Source organism: Cimex lectularius, unplaced genomic scaffold, assembly GCF_000648675.2.
Source record: "Cimex lectularius strain Harlan isolate CLEC.00 unplaced genomic scaffold, Clec_2.1 scaffold112, whole genome shotgun sequence".
Taxonomy (NCBI): Eukaryota; Metazoa; Arthropoda; class Insecta; order Hemiptera; family Cimicidae; genus Cimex; species Cimex lectularius.
Genome location: NW_019392699.1, coordinates 718231 through 736145, shown reverse-complemented (window position 1 = coordinate 736145; position 17915 = coordinate 718231). Strand labels below are relative to the sequence as shown.

The following is a 17915-nucleotide window of genomic DNA, read 5'->3' as shown; positions in this document are numbered from 1 at the left end:
TGAAACTCAATTGAGACAGTTATTGGATGGAAAGAAGATAAAACTGACAGGTCGAACCAATTGGACCAGTCCGCTTTCAACTTTTCAATTCTAACTCGTTAAACTTTTTATTTTAGAAATTAGTCATTTTTATATAATCTTGAACAAAATATTCCTCGTTATTTCTTTTTCCACTTCAGGAAATGTCTTTCCTTAAATTTCATTTCCAGGAAACGGTCAGGTTTTTCCGATACTTTAAAAATAAAAGAAGCTTAGCTGTTCGTTTGTTATTGAGTTTTTTGGGCTTCTTGACGTTGAGCCCGTCTGATTCAAAACAATTGTTTCAATTTATGTTAGAGAGAGAGAGAGAGAGAGAGAGAGAGAGAGAGAGAGAAAGAGGACATTACAGAAACAAATTTGAAAGTTAACAAATTTTAATCAAATTACAAAAATACATTTTAAAAAAATTACCTATTTATATACATATTCAGTACAACAGTTTAATTATAAGAATGACGATTTGTTCAAAGTGATTTTTTTTCCATTTAGAAAACATAAACTGTATGATTGATTCCGCCTAAATCCGTCATCTCATTCTTGAGATTCGTTGCTTTCCGCATCTTCCTCCGAGTTGGCAGTTTCTTGGGAGACGACGGGAGTCTTGGGTGTGATGTACTTGGGCATGGGCGTCCTCACCGGTCTCACATAAGGCCTTATCGTGTGGATGTACTTGGGAGCGACAGTGGAAGAAACGTAACTAGCAGTGCTGCTAGGAGAATAATCCTGTTCCTCGCTTCCGTGAGACGATTCCTTCGATTGCTTGTACCTGGGAAACGGATGCTTATAAAGGTTCGCCATTTTATCGATTTTATTTCTAGCGATAAATTTAAGAGTTTCGTGCAGATTTGTGCTGAGGAGGTTCGAGTGAAGGGTGATATATCGTTTGCTTGGCAGTATAAAAAGTTTATTTACATGATGCGATATCACAATTACATATTTTAGCAGTGGAAACGAGTGAATGAGTGCTTTCGGCAAATTGGACTAGTGCTCTTGGGGGTGAATTGGTGCCTGGGGAGTGACATACTTGGGCGTAGGTGTCCTGGAGGCTCTGATATACGGCCTCGGGGTGCTGGAGACGTAGTGCGGCGCCAGTGTGGACGAAACGTAGCCGGCCGTGCTGCTCGGCAGATAACCTCCGGAGTGTTCACCCTCCTGACCTTCGTGCCCTCCAGCGTATCCGACCTCCTTTTGAGTCTTGTACCTAGAAAAACGACAACAAGGTAAAGAAGTACAAATGCATTTTCCATCAAAAATACTTCTCTTAACCTTCAGGTAAAAAGGAATAAGATAACAATATTTAATTAACAACGTGTTTCTAATTAGGCTTAATGGAAATAAATGTCAAACTATGACTGTTAAGCTTGTTGAAAAGTTTTGTTAGGAAATATTCATAGCAGTGAAGAATATAATAAACCGTAAGAGATGAAACGGTAAATACCTGATGAAGAAAACTTCTGGTTTGCTAGGCTGAGTGGGTTTGGCGGTCGGGATGACGATCGGCGGTGCCTCGCTCGGGTTTTTGTGCAAGACGTAGATGAGAGTCTTCTCCTGGTGCTGCTGCAGTTCAGGGATGACCGGGACTTGGGGCGGTGCGTAAGTCGGCGCTTTGATGAAGACGATTTTGTAGTGCTTCTTGGGCGGCGGAGCCGGGACGAGCCTCTGCGGGGGCGCGTGGAATTCAGGGTCCGGGGGCGGCACGTGGACGTAAATGTGTTTCTGAACTAAAGGCTCGCCGTGAGGGTTGTCGTAGTGATAGCCGTCGGGGGCGGCGAGCACCGACGACAAAAATGCTGCGACTACCTGAAAAAATCAAACAAAAACATCGAAATGATTCTCAATATTACAACCCCGTTCTAAGCATCCGTTCCTACGATGCTTTTTTAGTCAAAGCACATCTTTGTTTCTTTGTATTTCATTTATTTAATATTTCCAACACTCCACACTGATGATATTGTTCAATGTTCACTCAATGAGAAAGTCTCAGGGTCACTTTCCCTTCCATCATCTTGGAGGATTTTCAGGCAGGGTTGGAAGTGATAAATTTCGTACGAATAGATTACTGTGTATCATCAATGATAGGTAAAAATTTTTATAGCGGGGTTTGATGAGTTCATGTACAAACAGGATGTGTAGATCGTTATGAATAGTGTAATTTGAAACGTAAACAGGAGCATTTATAATTTGACGGAGAATTTTAGGATAGGTTGATTGGAGATTTTAAGAATTGGAATCCTTGGTTAAGCACCACACTTCACAACTGAACGCCCATAGAGGTCTAATCATTGTTTTGTAAATTAAAAGTAAGTTTTCATTGTCTAATTTTGATCGTGAGTCAAGTAGTCTTTTTAATAATTTATAAGGTCGGTTTGTTTGCTCTCTTTTTGGACATGCGTTGGGATTTCAAGTCAGTCGTTTATCCTTGAAAAGTCCAAGATAACGCACAAGGCCAGGGTAGGCAATGTGATTCCATTTATACTCACTGCAGGACAGATATTTTCACATAAGGTAAAATTTATCTGTACGCTTTTCGTTAGGTCTATCTTCATTCTCCATTTTGTGAATGATACTGTTAATTCATTCAGGTGTTTTTGTATGTGTTGAGTGTTAATTGAACGTGTAAGAATCGCTGTATCATCAGCGAATGTATGTGTTGAAATGTTAACATGTATCCTCGTTCCCATGTTAAATCTATTCAATTAATTAATCTTTTTAGTAAGGTTTTGGTTGAAATGAAAAATCAAGTGCCACGAGCGGGATTCGAACCCATGACGTACAGCTAGATCCGTCGCTGCTCAACCACTTGAACCATTTCGGACACCAACTCCCCATCTCAACCTACAACCTTTCGAATTTTCCCTCCGTTTTGCCATTTTTCATTTCAACAAAACTATACATAAAAATATTAATTCATTGAAACAATTAATTTGGTCCATAGACCACTAAAATAATGGGTTAATTCTATTTTTGAAACTAATCAAAACCATAAAAGGTCGCTGGATAATTGATTTTTCTATTTATCCCATGGCAGAACTACACTCGACGATTTTTTTCCACAGGTTTTCTTCCTTTTAATACATCAAAAACCTCGCTTGCAGTATACAATAAACTAAAAATATTAAAAACTTGCATCGTAACCTTTTTAATTTATTGGGAATGCATTGTGCAATTCTTTAATTATTTATTTGAGTAATTATTAATAATTATTTTTTCTTAATTATTCTTTTTATGTAAGGTTTGTTGAGTTCAAAAAGGTAGTGTCACTGGAGCTGTAACCTCTAGGGCAGCTGTGTATTGAGCCGAAGGTCGTGGGTTCGAATCCCGCTCGTGATACTAACTTTTTCATCTCGACCAAGACCTTACATAAAAATAATAATTAATTGAAATAAGTAATTTAGTCTATTATCCTTCTAAGAGCTTTTTTGTCTTGGGTGTTAGGATATCAATTGTGAATTTGTAAAAAAGCAGAGGGTCAGTAGCAGATCGGGACGCTCAAATGGCTCTAGGTTGAAAAACGAAGTGGCAAAGACCACGAAAAGGAGTAGAAAAAACGGCAGAAGGGCCGGCGAAGACCTCGCATTATATATATGGAAAATGGTAAAAAGTGGGAAAATTCGAAAGGTTGTAGGTTGAGTTGGTGTCCGAGTGGATCGAAGCCACGATAGCTCAATTCGTAGAACAGCGGCGTATTTAGTCGAAGGTCGTGGGTTCGAATCACGCTCATGGCACTAGCTTTTTCATTTCAACCAAAACCTTACATAAAAAGATTAATTAATTGAAAGAAGTGATTTGGTCAATTAGACCACTAAACATATTGGATTCGTAAATAAAAATTTTATCAATGAAAAATCCTGCGAAGAGCATTAATAGGTGTGCACCTGATTACTGGTTACAACTTTTCTCTAATTTGTTAGAATTTATCTAAACAGAAATTTATGTTTTAGGTCCTCACCCGCCTCTTTGGAAAAGGTCAACGACGCTTCCCACAGGCAGAGCCGCGGCAACGATTTTAACGTTTTTATTACTATTTTAGTTAAGATAAAAATGAAAAATGGCAAAAAGGAGGGAAAATTCAAAAGATGGGGTTGAGATGGGAAGTTAGTGTCCGAGTGGATCGAAGTCACGATAGCTCAAGTGGTAGAACAGCGGCGTATTTAGAAGGTCATGGGTTCGAATCACGCTCGTGATACTAACTTTTTCATCTCGACCAAGGCCTTACATAAAAATAATAATTAATTGAAATTAAGTAATTTAGTCTATTAGGCCACTAAACATAAATGAATTAATAAGTATGTTATAAAGATTAATTATAGAATATACAAAGTCTTAAAATAATGTTTTCATTTCGAATTATATCTGAATAACCTCGATATTGGACACGGTTTTTTAGAGAATTATCGAACAAGAAGTGTTATATTTCTTTATAATCATTATTGGAGGTAAAAAGGAAAACGCGGCGAGTTACCCAGCCAGAGTTATGTAAATTGTCAATTTTTTCATAGCCGGCTCTGGTAATAATGAGGGGGACCAAAGAGGGTCCCCCAGCCCATTTTCTCCCGCTTTCTCAGAACCTGAGGTGATGGATTGTTTCTTCCCGGTAGCCGCTATTGAAAAGCGGTCTGTCCTCGTCAAACTCTTATCCGTTGACAATTTGCATAGATTACGTCGCGGAAAATTGCCTGGATCTGTCGACATGGAAAAAATTGCCAGCACGTGTATGCGTACTCGTACTGGAAAAATCGTTTCGCAACCCGGCCTGAGTACAAGATTGGATTTTCCATAGTTTTGACCCATTTAACGGTTTAACCGATTCGCCCTCTTGTTACAGCTACGCAATATGTGGAGGCGTAAGAACAATTTCTATCCTGGAGAAAAAGCATGGCCTGGAGAATTTTTAAAATGATAATAATAACCCGTATGTTTTTAGTTGATCCTATTTCACCAATTCAATGATTTAAATTGATTTATAATTTTTATGTTAAGTGTGTTGAGATGAAAAATAACCTCCGACATCCAACGAGCACCAGGGTATAGAGCCTTGATACTAATTTTTCATCTCAACCACACTTTACATAAAAATTATAAATCAATTTAAATAATAATAATGATTATTTAGTAACAACAAAACATCATGACATGATGATTTTGTGAAATGGTAAAAACCGTCTGCCGGTTTTAAAATGTTAAACTGATACCCAAGACAGCACCAATTAATTAATGAAAATCATCTTGTAAAAAAATATACCTGAATTTTGTCCGATTTGCAGGATTCCTCTCAATTCTAGCAATTCTTTTACAATGGAAATAGTTTAAATTTAAAAGTCCTTTTTCTGAAAGACTGGCTGTTCAAACGGTTGCGTTAAGTCTACCTCAAAACCGTAACAATCAGGACATTCTATTTCTATCCTTTCGGTTATTATAATCATTTCACTTTAATTTTTTTTTAAATTATTGTTATAATTTTTTGAAAGTTCAACAGCCGTATTGAAAGTGTTAAGCTTCCTGGCTTAATCCGACCATTTCACATGCTGTTAATGCTATTGAGATCTGCTAAATTAATTTACTTTCATTTAAAAAAACTACGTCATGTACGATGAAGTGAATGTCCGAAGATCATTGGCCAAATCGCAATCAATTTTGGTCAAACATCATTTGATTTCATATGAAAAGAAAGTGCTAGATCCGAATTAACTTTTTACGTTATGTTGATGAAATTAAAACAATATCTTTTCCTAACGATGCAATAAATTAACCTTTTTTTTGTCCGAAGTAATTCATTATTCCATTAATGTAAATTATGATAATTAAATATTTTTTTTAATTACCTCGCTCTGTCGCACGTCTGATTATGATCAATTTAATCAAGAATAAAACAACAATAACCCGGTCTGGCGTATGAATTATTGACAATTTGGAAATCAACAAACACACTCGATGACATCATAGCGACTATGATTATGTGTTTGTATTTGTTACTAACAAAATAAACAATTGAGTTTTTCAATCAAATAATTTCACCGCTTCACAGTCAATCAATTTTGTTCCATTGTTAAAAGACACTTTATTTATAAACGTCAAATATGTATCTTAAAAGTAAGAAACTGACATTAATTATAAAATATTAGTTTTTGAACGTAATTGGAGCATGGAAATTGCCGACCGGTAGCGTTTGCTGATTTTAAGATATAAGTTTAATATATGTTATGTATTTAAATGTTGAAAGGATTAAGTTGGCGTAAATAAATTTAAAATGTATCCAATACAAATAAAAAGGAATTATAGTTGAAATAAGGCGTTAAACTAATGCTATCATTGAATGGGAGACATTACAGATTGGATTCTTGGATTCTTACTTCCTGAGCTTCGACGAGCTTACCAATGTTCTGAATTTTTTCTTAACCAGGAGGAAAGAATGTCAAAAAGAATTTTATTTGCTACTTTGTAAGCTACTTTAATTTGGATTTATTGTCTTTCGTTTAGGGGGATGATGGATTTAAATGATGAATTTAGCGCGGTGTAATTTAATATTTTTGGAACTTATCCATGGATAGATTATAGGAGATACGAAGTCCAGTTTTACATAAAGTTCTCACCTTGGTTACGGGTTTGTCAGTTGTGCAATTAGTATGTAGATGTAACGAGGTGTAAGCAGCCAGACAAAACGAGCTTTCGCCGGGTGGTCGCCCCTTGTTAACTCGCGACTCTGGGTGGTCCGCTTTTCATCCGACACGTTCTTCCAAAACATCACCGTGAATATTCATGGACGATTTGCAAAACGGGGAAAAACACTTTGATTCGGCGGCGCATCGAAAAGTCCCCGGCTCCCGCCGACTGGGGGCTGATGGAGAATTATGCGTTTGCATAATGCATGCCGCATGAGCCGGTTCGTTTCCGATGATATACGGAATTTTCGTTGAATTCCGCAAATTTGATTTCGTTTTTTACCACGTTTTCAAAAGCCAGGATTCGATTGGGAAAAGACAATCATATCTTCGTTTCTGTAAAAAAAAAAACCCCAGCAGAAATAACTTATGTAAATTTCCGTCTGATGCCGTGTCCCCCTTTAAATTATGTGTTTTTAACGGATCGTGGAAAAACGTTCTCTTGGTTAAAATTGAAATTCGATTCAACCAATATTATATTTCTTCGTTTTCACCATTTAATATATCAATAATTGAATCAAAGTTTGCTTAATTTACCCTTATTATTCTTGTGACATTTCACTGAAAAACTTAATGATTAAAAATATTATTAGCACAGACGGTTTTGCAGTAACTTTGGCTAATGCTTGGATCGTAAAAATAAAAGAAAAGAAAATATCTTGTTTCTCTGTGCCAGGGGTTTGGGCTCCGTTTTCTCAGTGGTGACTTTTTGAGTATTTTCCAAATAAAAGGACTGGCGGAACGCCTGATTTATGGCTCTTTCCAAGCTTTTGTATTTAAGCGGATTCAATTACTCCACTTAGCAAGAGCCCGTATCGATTGGGCAGGCCTAAGACAACAAATGTTGAGACAGGCCTTATCGCGTTGTTTTCCTCCTTCTTCCACTTTTCCTTCCACTTCGCCTCGGGCAAAACAGACAAAATGATTGAGGTCAGTGATGGATAAGTCCCCCGACGGGGAAAACACTTGAGCTGAATATCGACAACGCATTGTCTCAAATGTAAAGAAAACGTAAAAAACAAAATGCCGGCCGTACTTATAAAAAGAATATTAAAAGTTTCAAAACAGCCGTAACTCCAAAACCTTTTTCCACAATTCAGAGCCAATCAAACACCAATACGAACATTTTTAATAATATTTTTTTAAGGTCGCTTTATTGACATTTCTGATCAAAAGGGATAAATTGGCTACACCAAGCCAGAAAACGCCTTATTTATTTTTTTTTTACTCACCGGCAGAAAGAGCCATCGATCATCTGTCATCCCTATTGAAAATTCTCGCGTTCCTAATTCTGTAGGAATAAATGAGATCTTTTTTATACGGACCGCACACAATACGTGCAACCGTTCTACTCGTAACTTTGTAAATCCGGTTAGAATTCCCCATTCACTTTACAGTACAATAACTATTTGAAGATCGTGAGATGCGGTCTGGTGTGACGTAGATTTTAGAAAAACATTTTCTTTGTTCAGAGCTCAAAGTGTTTGTTTTCCGTGTAGATGTGTCATTCTTCTGTGTCGTGTTGAGTGGAGCCCTGAAGATGATCTCAATAAAGATCGAAACGTTGGCACGATAAAGGAAATGTTTTTTAAAACTTACGTCATACCAGACCACATCTCACGATCTTCAAATAATTATTAACTAACGGTCACTAAACACCGTACATTTTTGCAGTATAATTAATTGTAGATATGAAGCGAGGGGTTTATAGATTTTGGGTTTGTTGAGTTTTTCTGGAAAACTACGTGTCCTACGAGCCTAATTCTCAGCAGGTCGGTTTACATCGAAAAAGTCAATAATATTTTTTTGGGGGGTTTTTCTCGAAAACTACGTGCCCTAAGAGCTTATTTCCTTTGCCAATGGACTCAGCAGGTCGGTTTACATCGAAAGTCAATAAAATTTTTTCGATTTTTTCGGTTTTTTTGGGGTTTTCTCGAAAACTACGTGTCCTCAGAGCCTAATTCCTTTGCCAATGGACTCAGCAGGTCGGTTTACATCGAAAGTCAATAAAATTTTTTTCGATTTTTTCGATTTTTTATATTTTTTCTCGAAAACTACATGCCCTACGAGCCTAATTCCTTTTCCAAAAGTCCAAAGTCAATAAAAATTTTTTCGATTTTTTGGTTTTTTTTTGGATTTTCTGGAAAACTACGAGCCTAATTCCTTTGCCAATGGACTCAGCAGGCCGGTTTACATCGAAAGTCAATAAAAAAATTTTCGATTTTTTGGTGTTTTTTGGGGGTTTTCTCGAAAACTACGTGTCCTACGAGCCTAATTCCTTTTCCAATCGACTCAGCAGATCGGTTTACATTGAAAAAGTCAATAAAAAAAATTTCGATTTTTTGAAAGTTATTTGCGTTTTTCTCGGAAACTACGTGTCCTACGAGCCTAATTCCTTTCCCAATGGACTCAGCAGGTCGGTTTACATCGAAAAAGTCAATAATTTTTTTCGATTTTTTTTTTGTTTTTCTCGAAAACTACGTGTCCTCAGAGCCTAATTCCTTTGCCAATGGACTCAGCAGGTCGGTTTACATCGAAAAAGTCAATAAATTTTTTTTCGATTTTTTTTTATTTTTTCTCGAAAACTACATGTCCTACGAGCCTAATTCCTTTTCCAATAGACTCAGAAGGTGGAAAGGTGACATATGCTTTATAGCTAATAATCTAGCTTTTTATTACTCTTGGTAATGACTTTTAATTCGGTTTACTGAATTGCGGTTTTATTTGCAGAAAGAAGAAGAAAAAGTAGAAGAAGAAACATCCTTACTAGGACACCACAATAACATATACTTCTGCTCTTGGCAAAACTTGTATAGTCTATCTCTTCAACCTTAATAATTTTATATACCATTCGATTCGGCAGTGTCTAGTTAATGGGTATATTTTTTCCTGGCTTCTTGACGTAGTTTATTGACTTACTACAATGTGTGAGTCTTTAGTTCATCAATTAAGATATTTTCTCTTGCGTTTAGTCTTTTAAAATAGTTTTTAAAATTTCTCTAAGGTTTCGTGCCCGATTGCTAATGCCAAAGGACCCTCCCTGGCTAATTTGTCAGCTTCGTTCAATTACCTGCGGTCCAGACGAGAGTCAATTTGTCCTCTGTTCCTATGTCTCTCGTCTTGTGATATTACCTCGACTGAGACCAGTCTGAACACAGTTCGGCTATTTCAAGTATATTTTAACTAGTTCAATTGATATCTTAGCACGACAGGGATTTTCCCGGATAAAACCTTTACTGTTGGAATCTGAGGGGAAAACGGGGTACGGAACACGATAAGCCGACCGTGTAAAAAGGCGATGGTAAATCATTGGGCGAAAGATAAATGCCTCCTCTGAAATCGAAGAAGCCAAGGCCCGGTTGAGTTATAACCGGCATTGTGTGCCCCAGTGGACAATGCATTGTTCTCGTGTCCGAATTACCGAGAGCCGTCGGCCGATTATTGGCCCGTCGGCCCTCCGCTTCCGATCCGGCTCACAAGCCTGATGTGTTAAACTTTGTTTCTCTAAGCGTATAGGATTAAGTTTAATCGCTTTAATAGAAATGGGATGAAAATGAGACAAAGACTTCACGGACCGATTCTTACTCCAATCGTAAAACGATTGTCAAATGGATGATTTCAACATAACATTAGAAAGGCCGCAACTTTTGCTATCACTTCTTGGTCGTATTTTTTTTTTTTTTAAACGACTTACCTGAAGTGATCGACTCACAAATTAGAATTATTTCAAAATTTCAATTGGATTTTTGTCATGTATCTTTTTTCCAAAATAACTTCCATCTCAAAATAATTTATGTGTAATTAAAATATAGAATATTTACAAGAATTGGTTGCCTTACATTTGTAATCGCTGTGCCTAAGTATCAAGATTAATATTATAATATAATATGTACATTTATAATTGTGGTTTCTATTGTTTTTTAAACATCAAGTGCTTACAAACATTTTTTTTAAATAGTAATTCTCAAAGACTGTCGGTCTTAAATTTACCAAAAGGAAAAATGTTTAAACAATTTTTTTTCCGAAAAAGTAAAATGTAATATTTGATTTATGTGTCTGGTTTGTTGCCAGAAGTATACAAATATTTTTCCTTCTTTATGATGTTCTGATTGCCTTTAAATTTAACTTTTTATTTAATATATGTTTTATATAATAATTTTCCAATATTACGTGCTTTCTTAGAATATTTTAGGAATTTTTTCAAGAGTAAAATTGAATGTTCAAAACAAAATTTTAATTATTTGAAGATTGTGAGGTGCGGTCTAGTGTGACGTAGGTTTTAGAAAAACATTTTCTTTATCATGCCAACGGTTCATTTCACATCCAACATCTATTTGTAAAATTTAAACAATGTTTATAAATCCCAGGCCCTGAAGATGATCTCAATAAAGATAGAAACGTTGGCACGATAAAGAAAATGTTTTTCTAAAACCTACGTCACACAAGACCGCACTTCAGGATCTCCAAATAATCATCGGCTAACGAACAAACACTAAACACTACACAAAATTTTTATAGAAAATTTTAAAGAAAAATTATTTTGCCCTGTAATTATAAACAAAAAACGTGACCTTATTTGTTTTTACTTTACCGGTTTGTTGAATGATATTACCTAAAGGAAAATCGAAAATTAAGAAAATTTTTGATGTTCGTTGATCTACCTGCAGATAATCTACGTAGGGTTCCAATCTTCCTAGAGGTCATTTCTTCGTACATGTGAAAAAAAAGACGAAATGTTGGGTTCACCGAGCTTTCGGCACTTTATAGTGCATTAATTGTTAATTGTATATTACTTTTTATTTATTTGAATTTGTAATAAAAGAGGCCCTGATGATGGCACTATAAAGAGCCGAAAACTCGGTGAACCCAGCATTTAGTCCTTTTTTCACCCCTCCAATGACCTTTGAAGATTGGAACCATATATATTTAAGAAAATTTTGCTTATTTCGTTTTTCCTTCAGTAAATATTTGCTTTTTGCTCAATTTGAAATTTTAATTTACTAATACAGCTTTAAATTTGAAGTACTTTTAGTTTTACCAATGTTATGTTCTTGGGACATATGGTTTTAATTGGTCTTGCGTTTTATGAATATAGAGGGAAATTTTTTTATTAACAAAAGTTTTGCTGAAAGCAATTTTAATTTAAAAAAACTACCATAATTATTTTGATATCTGAATCTATGTCAGAAGTTACCAAAAGATTTTTTTAAAAATAGATTGCCATATTTAAAAAAATGTTTTAACATCAGAAAAACTACATTGTGTTCGGCTCATTTTGTTCTACCAATAATATGTTTTCGCTAGAATTTTTTATTAAATTTTAATTATTCATTTTGTGAAATTTATTTAAATTTTTGGATAAAATAAAGACTAAATTGGAAGACTGGTTTGCATTTTTTTCTAAAAGCGTTTAATGTTAAACTATAAAAATTTTATATTTTATTTTATTTTTATAATGTTAATTTCAAAAATTGCCAAAAGAGTAAAATAGAAACTTATTGTCATACTTAAGAGGATGATGAGGTTTCGCGTCAAAAAAACTATATTGCATGTTGTCAAATACCTACTCAGAAAAAATATAAATAAGAAAATACTGAAATAATGATTATGCCGAATCTTGAAAATATTATGGATAGTAAAAAACAATCAATTTTTTCATGGTTCTGATTCTGAAAGAGAGTATGCCACAAATGTATTAAATAAATAATAAAACTAAATTTTAAATTGAGATTAAATTCAAATTTTAATAATACAAAACACTGCACATAAAACAACACTCATCCCCTGAGAAACGTAGTCCAAAACGCGAAGGCCCTAACAGACCCAAACAGAGCACAGCCCGTATGGTGAAAGATAAAAAATAAAAAACACTTTTTGAGTACTCACAACTAAGAATTTCATGTTCCTTGGCACCGGGTGTTACAACTGACTCTGATCATTCCCAGGTCCCTCTAGTTCTTTATAAACCTCGATGCGTTATGTCAGAGTCGAATGGGTACCTTGGGCGGGGGGGCTCGCTCCATCTCGCTCTGCCTCGCTCTCCACCCAGCGATCCGTCACACTCAGCTGCCGAATTCCCCAACGGGTCGCTTCCACAACGATCGGTCACGTTCCCGTCCTCGACAAATATTATCCCATTCACTATGTGCCGATTGTGTCTTTTGAAAATGTGCGCGCGTACTAAATCTATATTCAATTGTGTTTCTAACCGTTTTGGTAAAAATAATTAAAAAAGGATTTTTTGTCGAACGTTTTGTAACTCGTGTCAACCCGGAAATTGATTTTTTTTTCAAATTTTACTTCACTATAAAATAAAAATTTTGTCTTGACAAAAGTTAAAAAACATATACATAATAGGGATCAACACCAGTTATTCTGACTTACATTAAACTATTAATTTATTTAATTATTTAAGTTAAAATATTTATTATTATTTAAGATAAACTTGATTATTCAATTGTATATAAATTATTACTTATTGTGTTATATATTAAGGTGTTTGATCTCGTTATGTGAGAAATATTTTTAATTTCCCATAAGTATCAATCTTGTAAATATGTGTTCATATTTGGTAACATTTTCAATATTAATAATAGTTTTAGGAATTAAAATAGTCCCAAAAATAATAAAATAGATAAAAAAGTAATTACAACAAAAATAGAAATAATCGACTAAGTTAACAAATACATATGAACATCTTCATACTAATAATAATGAATATTGAATATTTTCTTTTCATTCAAACTGATCTTATCCCTAATTTTAAAATTTAAATTTAAGTAAATATTGTCAAATCGAGATCATATTGTAGACCATAATAAAGATGTTATAGATAAGTTAAAATATGATTACTAATTATGAAAAAAGTGGCGAAAACAAGCTTTCATTTGTAGAAAGACTATGACTACCTTTAAAAAAAAATTAATCAGAAATCGTGAGATGCGAACTGGTGAGATGTAGGTTTCAGAAAAACATTTTCTTTATCGTGCCAACGTTTTGATCTTTATTGAGATCATCTTCAGTGCCTGGCACAAACATTGTTTAAATTGAACAAATACCTGTAGGATGTGGAAAAAAGTGAATTTATACAATGCAAAATATATTTTTTATATTCAATGAAATTATTTCTACTCACTATTTTATATATACACATAAAACAGCAATATCTCACTGGCACTCTCAACACGACACGCAAGAATGGCACAATTACACAGAAGACAAACACTTTGAGTGATTAGAAATAATTTGATTGAATATAAAAAATATATTTTGTATTGTATAAATTCTCTTTCTTCCACATCCTTCATGTATTTGTTAAATTTAAACAATGTTTGTAAATCCCAGGCTCTGAAGATGATCTCAATAAAGATTGAAACGTTGGCACGACAAAGAAAATGTTTTTCTGAAACCTACATCACACCAGACCGCATCTCACGATTTATGAATAATTATTGACTAACTGTCACTAATCTCCACACACTTTTTAAAAAAATCAAGTACTACGAGTACAGGACGGCTCGAAGTTTTGGGAACTTGTGATATTTCAAGTTAACTGACATGTCAACAGTTGCTACATGAATTTCAAATTGCTGGATTTGAGCTATTTCGTGGAGTACTACAATTTTGACCAATTGTTGAAAAAAATTTATTTTATTTATTTAATAATTTGGACTCTAAGGCATCTCTAAACTGCACAATTAAATTGATATAATCTGGTTACTAATAAAGTTAACAAAATATCTACATATGCTGCTTCTAACAAAAATCTAAAAATCTAACAAAAACTGGAAGTAGATCCAAGGGATTTTTTTTTAGAATCAAAATTTTCGTGATCATTTTAAGCTTGAGGCTACAACAAAACGGCTTGAAAAGGGTGTTCCGCCAAATTGACCGATGCCTGGCTCTATATAGAGAGCGTGTAGAAATGCCTCCCGACATTACCAATCGTGCTTGAGCACGGTAGAGTCCGATGTTTGGATGAAAAAAGATTGTTTTATTGTATACAGTACTGTTAGTTTTGTGCAACTAGAGTGCGTTGAGAGTGAATTTAATGGCGTGAATGTGTAAAGTAAGAATATTGATGGCGGAATATTGAACACCTCGTCGACCCTTAATTAGGTTAGTTGTATAGTAGGTGTAAGGGATGATGGAGCAATATGGAGTACTCCATCTCCTCGTGTGAATACGTTAATAGGAAAGACTTGTTTAAGAAAAAGTGAGAGTGCGAATGGGTTTGAATTTGAAAACTCTTTCCGTTGGATGCTCAAATCATGTAGCTGTTGACAGCACACCAACTCGGAGTCTGGACGGCTAAGACTGAGTTCGACCCCGAGGTGGGTAATTGTGCTGGTAATTTATTGTAAATTAAACAAAAGCTGGAATTGCCGGTTGATAGTGATATCTCAATTCTGTAATTGTCTGTGTATATATGTGTTCCGTTTAATTGAAGGAAGCAAATCCTGGCTCTGTATAGAGAGCGTGTAGAAATTGTTTTATTGTATACAGTACTGATAGTTTTTTGCACCTAATGCGTTGTGAGTGAATGTATTTAACGGGGTGAATGTGTGAATTATATGCAGATTTGAGCTTCTATAAATCTAAATCCAAACAAAAGGGAGAGCCGGTATTGAAAATTTAAGACTTTTTTTATTTACAGTTCATTACTACAACCTTTAATTAGATAATAAGTGCAATGATGTGTTCATATGTACATAAGAAAAATAAATATGAAGAAACAGTCGATTGGCTATACTTCAAGTTGACCTTTTTTTCTCTATTTAATGGAGTCCAGAGTTAGTATCTCTGTTACTGCTGCTGGATACGAGATCTCGCGGTCATCACCTCTTCAGTTGGGGGTGTTCCGAGGAATTCGCCGGGAAGGGAGTTTTTCGATTTGAGGATGTTTGTTTGTTGGGATGGTTTTATGAGATTTGCTGAGATTTTGTATAAAGTTAATATTTAGATGTGTAGGTTTTTTCGTTGTCACATAGAATGGAGCATCAAGGATTTTTCTAGGGCGGTTGAAACTCACACTTACAGTCCACAATTTCTCATCAGCTTCACTATGGTATTGTAAAGTTTTGTTTATATGTGTGAGAACTTAATCATTACGTAACGGTCACTAAACACGACACATTTCTACACGAGAAGAACGAAGAAGGGCGCTCTCAACACGACAGACAAGAATGATACATCTACGCGGAAAACAAACACTTTGAGCCCTGAAGATGATCTCAATAAAGATCGAAACGTTGGCACAATAAAGAAAATGTTTTTGTAAAACCTACGTCACACCAGACCGCATCTCACGACATCCAAATAATCGTTTTGTTTAAAACTGGTAAGGGGCAAGAAGGTACAAGATCCTGTCTTCACAGACGGGGGAGGGTGCATGACCAACTGAACGACGGGATAGCTTGGTGCTTCAAGTACCAAGTAGCGTGCTATGTGGGAATGGAATCGTCGTTGGTCGAACGTAAGGCCCCTGGCGGGTACTTAGAGATGTTGTTCGTGGTGCCTTTATAGGTTTTCTTTACATAAGGCAGGATTAATTACTAGATTAATTACTGGGGGTTAAAAATTCCACTTTAAATAAAACCGCGGCCGAAGCATAACCGGTTGGACTGTGACGGGGCCACTACACTCAGGGAGATAGAGATGCCTTCTCTATCAAGGGAGTGCGGTGGAGACCGACTGATGCATTTCAGCCCTCTCGGGTATACATTTACCGCTCTGCACACGGTTGAGGGCCACGTTAACCCTTCTCTTCGTACGAGGCAAGCGGGAGAAGTCGTCATGTCTGTATGATTAGTCTGTGGATTTGGTGGTTTCTACACCGAACCTCAAGGGATTCACACTATCCCCCATGAGTTGAGGTGAGTGCTCTTATCTTGAGAATCTTAATTTATGATACGGCCTTGTGCCAGGTGCGCACATTAAAGAACCTGTCCTAATGACATTGCGACCCTCGGTGGGAAACATAAATCTAAGTGGTAAGTTACAGCGTTTTTTCAATAAGTACTGAAAATGGTCTGTATCGCGTCATAACCTTTTGAATTTCGTATGTCCCGTTGTTAAGTGGCGAAAAAGTAGTACATATATTATTAATATATACATGTTTTTACTTAGTCCTAATAACCACAGTAATTATTTTAATTGATCTACTATTTATTTTGCAAAAATCAGTACACCGGCGCCCTACCACTTGAGCTGTCGCGACTTAAGTCTTCTGGGGACTAATCCGGTCGTGGGTTCGAGTCTCCGATCCTGATATTAATTTTTCAACCATATTTTGCAAAATAAATAATAAATCCATTAATTTAGTACATACAGTAATATATTTATGGGCCGATAAACATCAAGTAATCTTCAGGTGCCATCTGCACTTCAAACAATTATTTAAACTTCGGTTTTCGGGGCGTCGGTGGCCGCAACGGTTTAGGCGTTGCCACGGCGCTCGTCCCTGTAAGGTAAAGGTCCCGGGTTCGAATCCGGCGGCCCTGGATTCGAGTCCGATGTACAAATGGGCTATTATTCAAAAACACCGGCACCCCGAGGGTTGGTATAACATCTGCTGTTGCGAACCCTCGGAAAAAAAATTCTTTGGTTTTTTCACGAAGAAAGAGGAAAACTAGTGATGTTATTTTTCCTAATGAAAAGATACTTTAAAACAAATTTTAATTTTCTTTAAGTATTCATGTTCTAAAAGCATTGATTTAGAATATACATAGCTACGTACGTTATTAGAGGGAAGATTAGATCTGTTTCACTCGTTTCTTAGTTATTTTTGAATTTTATGCGTGTAGACTAAATCGATGTTTGAGTGTGGCTTGATGATTTTGTTCATCTGTAAAATACAAATACAAATGGGTTCGAATGCCGGGCCGCTGGATATACTTACAAACGGGCTTTTTTCAAAAACACCGGCACCCGTAGAGTTCAAATAACCACGAAGTTGAAATACCCTCGTAAAAAAAAATAAAAAATAAAATAAACTTCCCTTTTCTTTCGTACATTTTTGTCATATTTTGTCTGCAGTTTTCTTGGCTAGCTAACCCCACGGCGGAAAAATAACCCATTTTAAAAATTTTTCGTTTAATTTGATGATATTAAATATATCGAGAAAAAATTTAATAACATAGATAATATCAGCATGTTAACAAATAATAAAAATTTTGCCTAAACAAAAATGTTGTCTCAAGGACGGCTTAAATGTCA

General features: G+C 35.5%; 1 protein-coding gene across 1 annotated transcript; it reads right to left on the bottom strand.

Moving 5' to 3' along the window:
- Positions 1 to 454: 454 nt before the first annotated feature.
- Positions 455 to 12636, bottom strand: LOC106664450 (pollen-specific leucine-rich repeat extensin-like protein 2). Its single transcript, XM_014390153.2, has 4 exons — positions 12585 to 12636; positions 1478 to 1839; positions 1064 to 1240; positions 455 to 805 (listed from the first exon to the last, which is right to left on the bottom strand). Exons 1-4 carry the CDS (start codon positions 12597 to 12599, stop codon positions 571 to 573), a joined length of 789 nt encoding a protein of 262 aa, XP_014245639.1. The 5' UTR covers positions 12600 to 12636; the 3' UTR covers positions 455 to 570.
- Between the last annotated feature and the right edge of the window lie 5279 nt (positions 12637 to 17915).